Source organism: Nanorana parkeri, unplaced genomic scaffold (assembly GCF_000935625.1).
Source record: "Nanorana parkeri isolate BGI_ZX_2015 unplaced genomic scaffold, ASM93562v1 scaffold575, whole genome shotgun sequence".
NCBI classification, from domain to species: domain Eukaryota; kingdom Metazoa; phylum Chordata; class Amphibia; order Anura; family Dicroglossidae; genus Nanorana; species Nanorana parkeri.
In genome coordinates this window covers 779,951-783,510 of record NW_017306843.1, presented here as the reverse complement: position 1 = coordinate 783,510, position 3,560 = coordinate 779,951, and the positions used below count along the sequence as shown (strand labels likewise).

The 3,560-nt window shown below is 40.4% G+C and overlaps 1 protein-coding gene across 2 annotated transcripts in view; it reads left to right on the top strand.

The window, feature by feature from the left end:
- The first annotated feature begins 1,402 nt into the window (after nt 1–1,402).
- LOC108791802 (cytochrome c-type heme lyase) overlaps nt 1,403–3,560 on the top strand; it is a 7,181-nt gene continuing 5,023 nt past the window's right edge. The window contains exons 1-3 of one of the 2 annotated variants that reach the window (XM_018562374.1): nt 1,403–1,525; nt 2,209–2,348; nt 2,511–2,659. In XM_018562374.1, the coding sequence (XP_018417876.1) occupies nt 1,408–1,525; nt 2,209–2,348; nt 2,511–2,659 (407 nt within the window). In that variant the 5' untranslated portion in view covers nt 1,403–1,407. Of the gene's footprint in view, nt 1,526–2,202; nt 2,349–2,510; nt 2,660–3,560 lie in introns of both variants that reach the window. The other variant, XM_018562373.1, reaches the window with a different exon arrangement.

Here is a 3,560-nt window from a genome sequence, read left to right as displayed (position 1 = left end):
CACCAAATTCATGTACCTGTTAGCCCTCGTTCACACCTGAACGTTTTGTAGCGCGTTCTACGCTTGACGAACGCTCTACAAAACGCTCAAAAATATAAATCCCATTGTATTCAATGGTCTCGTTCCCACCTTGGCGTATTTCCTCCCGTCCCTAACGCGCTACAAAACATGTACCTGAAAAGGTACATGTACTACTTTGGGCCGTTTTGTTGCGCGTTTCCATTGGGATACAGCCAAGTAGCCTTCGGAAACGCGCAGCGGTCGCGTGACTTTTTTACCGCGAATCGCGGTAGGAGGCCGTGCAGCCGGTGTCGTCATAGCGACCGAGGAGGCCGTGCAGCCGGTGTCGTCATAGCAACCAGTAACAGGAGGGTGCAGGGGGCCCTGCTTTACTTAATATCAATGGTTTTAATTACTTTCAGTTTTCTTCACTCCAAAATGGCAGAATTTGTTAATAAATTTGTTGCAGCAATAGCGTCATATAAGAAAGTGTTGCAAATAAGAATTCAAATATGTACACATCGGTATTAACAATGGAAATGCTGCCAACCTTTTATAAATTTGGCACAAGAGTTCAAGATACAGTGATAATGCCAGAATTGTGCCACAAAGTCTTTATTGAATCGCCCCCACAGTGTTTACACGTTTTGTTGATTTGTATTCATTAAAGCTACAGTATAAAGTGTGTTTCCTCAGTATCGTACAATCAGACTCTGTGTGTGTTTGTGTATGGAGTGATCTCACTGTTGTTATAAAACAATACACAGTCAATACATAGAGTTGGGTAACAAAAATTGCAGATATGATTATTAAAGTGTGGAGTCCGTTTGACTTGGAAGGGAAAGAGAATATAATAAAGGAGCATTCTATTACATATAAAGAAGTGATTGGATATCCAATATCCTGGGCTAAGGCCTGGTTCACACCTAGGCAACAGCATTTTTGTGCGTTTATGACACACTTTTTATGTGCATACGGCAATAAGAGCGTTTTTGTGAGCAAATTGTTACTCATTGATTGTTAATGAGAACGCGCATAAAAACACAGCAAACGGGCGTTTTCAATCGTTTCCTATTTAGTCTATGGGGCCAAAACGAGCTGTAATATGCTGAAAAAAAGCTCCTGTACTTTTTCCAGCGACAGGCGTTTTGCTTATTGCGACAAAACGCTCAGATGTGAACAGGGCCATAGAAATTAATGGGATTTTTTGAGCGTTTTTTAGGGCAGAAAACACACTCCAAAATGCTCAGCGTGAACCAGACTGAGAGGTGGATTTTAGATGTTCAATTGTGCAACTAAAACTGGCAAAGTTTTCACGGAAGAACCCCAATTAATATCTTTTTTTTTTTTTTTGTACAAAGTGATTCACGTGTTATGAGATATATATAATTTTTTTTGGCAGATAAAATGGGTGCTTCTGCTTCAACCCCTACTGCACCAGAGCCATCAGCAGCTGTTCCAGACGCACCTCGATCTACAGCATCTCCACCTCCAGGATGTCCAATGCATCAGAAAAAGACGGAAGGTAATACTGCCTGTGATTATGACAAAGATGCACAGACTGGGTAGGGAAATATTTTGATCATGATAAAGTAGGTACTAAATGCATTTACATGTATGTAAACCCTAAATCTATTTGTTAGTATGTTTGGCATCATGCCTCACCGTATACAGTTTTTGTAAGAAAATATTATTTTTTAAATCTGTTACAAAGCTTCTTACTTTGCCAAAGCAATGTTTTCCCTAAAAACTGTGTGACAGTTTTCTAGAAGCATCGGTGGCTGACTTTAGCTACGCTTTGCTACCTTATATCTTCTGATCCCTTCTAGTGATCGTTAACCTACAGATTGTATATTGTTGGATCTGCTGATTGTCTTGACAGGCATTTTCCACTGATGGGAACCTTGTCAAATATACTATGACCTTAAGGGGTCTATTTATAAAACATTTGCAGAGCGAATGTATATGTGAATGATATTCTTACAGCACATTATGGCCACTAGATGGAGCATAGGAAATTCCTCTGCTCCATCTAGTGGCCATAATGTGCTGCAAATCTCGTTCGCAGAGGCAGTCACCCTGTGAACATTTTTTTAAATAGACTCCTTAATCTTTCTTATCTCTGGATATCATTTCTTTATTTATACTTGTCTCTATATACAATGTTATGTTTTGTGAAATAAAAGGTTTCATATTTTTAAGATTCAGGTTGTCCAATGCAAAAAGCGGTTCCCCAGAATGCTGAGAGCCAGAGCTGTTCAGGACCAGCTCATCAAGAGCGAGCCTATGAGTATGTTCAGTGTCCAATGAAAGCGGGCAGTAAAGATGACATTGATCCCAGCAATATGGTATGATGTTACATTGTTTCTCTCTATGCAGTCAGTGTTCATTTTAGGATGTCCCAGCTGTTTATCACTAGAGAATCAATGGACCTCACCTGAAAATGCTTTGAAACTGTTTTATTATTTTTATACATTCTCATCATTTTTTTTTCTTTTTTTCTTTTCCAGATGCCTCCTCCAAATCAGACCCCAGCCCCAGATCAGCCGTTCCATCTGTCTTTGTCCCGAGAAGAATCTAAAATTCCCCGAGCTTACAGTGATAAAAACTGGGTGTATCCTTCAGAGCAGATGTTCTGGAATGCTATGCTCCGGAAAGGGTGAGCTCTGCAAAACATGTTAAAACTATGAAGTGAAACTTTGCTAAACATTATTTGTGTCTAAAATGGCTACATAGCATTAATTATAATGACTGCAACCAGGAAGATGTGGTTGCTATTCACATCCTCGGTTTTGGGTATCACCTTAGGATGTGAGCAGATATCTGATTTGGGAGACAAGAATTCCCCCACCTCACCCTACGAGTTCACATGAAAGCTAATTTCTCCGGACAAAAATCATGCTCGGTGAGCAGTCACCCAAGTACAAAAACTGCTATGTGGTGGGATTACCAGGTAAAATTAAAACCAATGCAGCCACCACTTCTAAGGACTTGTGAGCTGCAATATCTTACATTTTTGTAATTTGGTTTAGATACAGTTTAAGAGCTAAGTAATTAGGTGGGAAGTACAAAAGAACTTAGCCCAAAGATGTAATAACAAGGAGGAAGGCGGACCCCATACATGTTTCACAGACCACTGTGTCATTCCTTAGGACTATGTGGGTATTGTACAGTTATACTCTGCTGGTCTAGCACATCACTCTAAGGCAGCCATTCCTAACCAGTGTTCCCTGGAACCCTAGGGTTTCTCCACAGGTGGCTAATGGTTCCGTCATTTGCAGTGATTTACCTCCCATTTGATGATGCCTATATAGTTTCAAGGCCCATGTCACTTGGCAAAGCCAGCCACATGGCACCAATTATCTTTTTAGCTCTGTTAGCATGGCATTCTAAACACCACTGGATATGGGGCATTTTTCCCACTGACCCCCAATGAATTGGTTTTAGCAGGAGTCCTTGAGAACTGGAAATTATTTTAGGGGCTCCCTGGGGTAAAAAGTTTGATAAAGGCTTCTCGAACGGAAAAGTGTACTTTTAGTAGACTTTTTGTTGGTTTAACA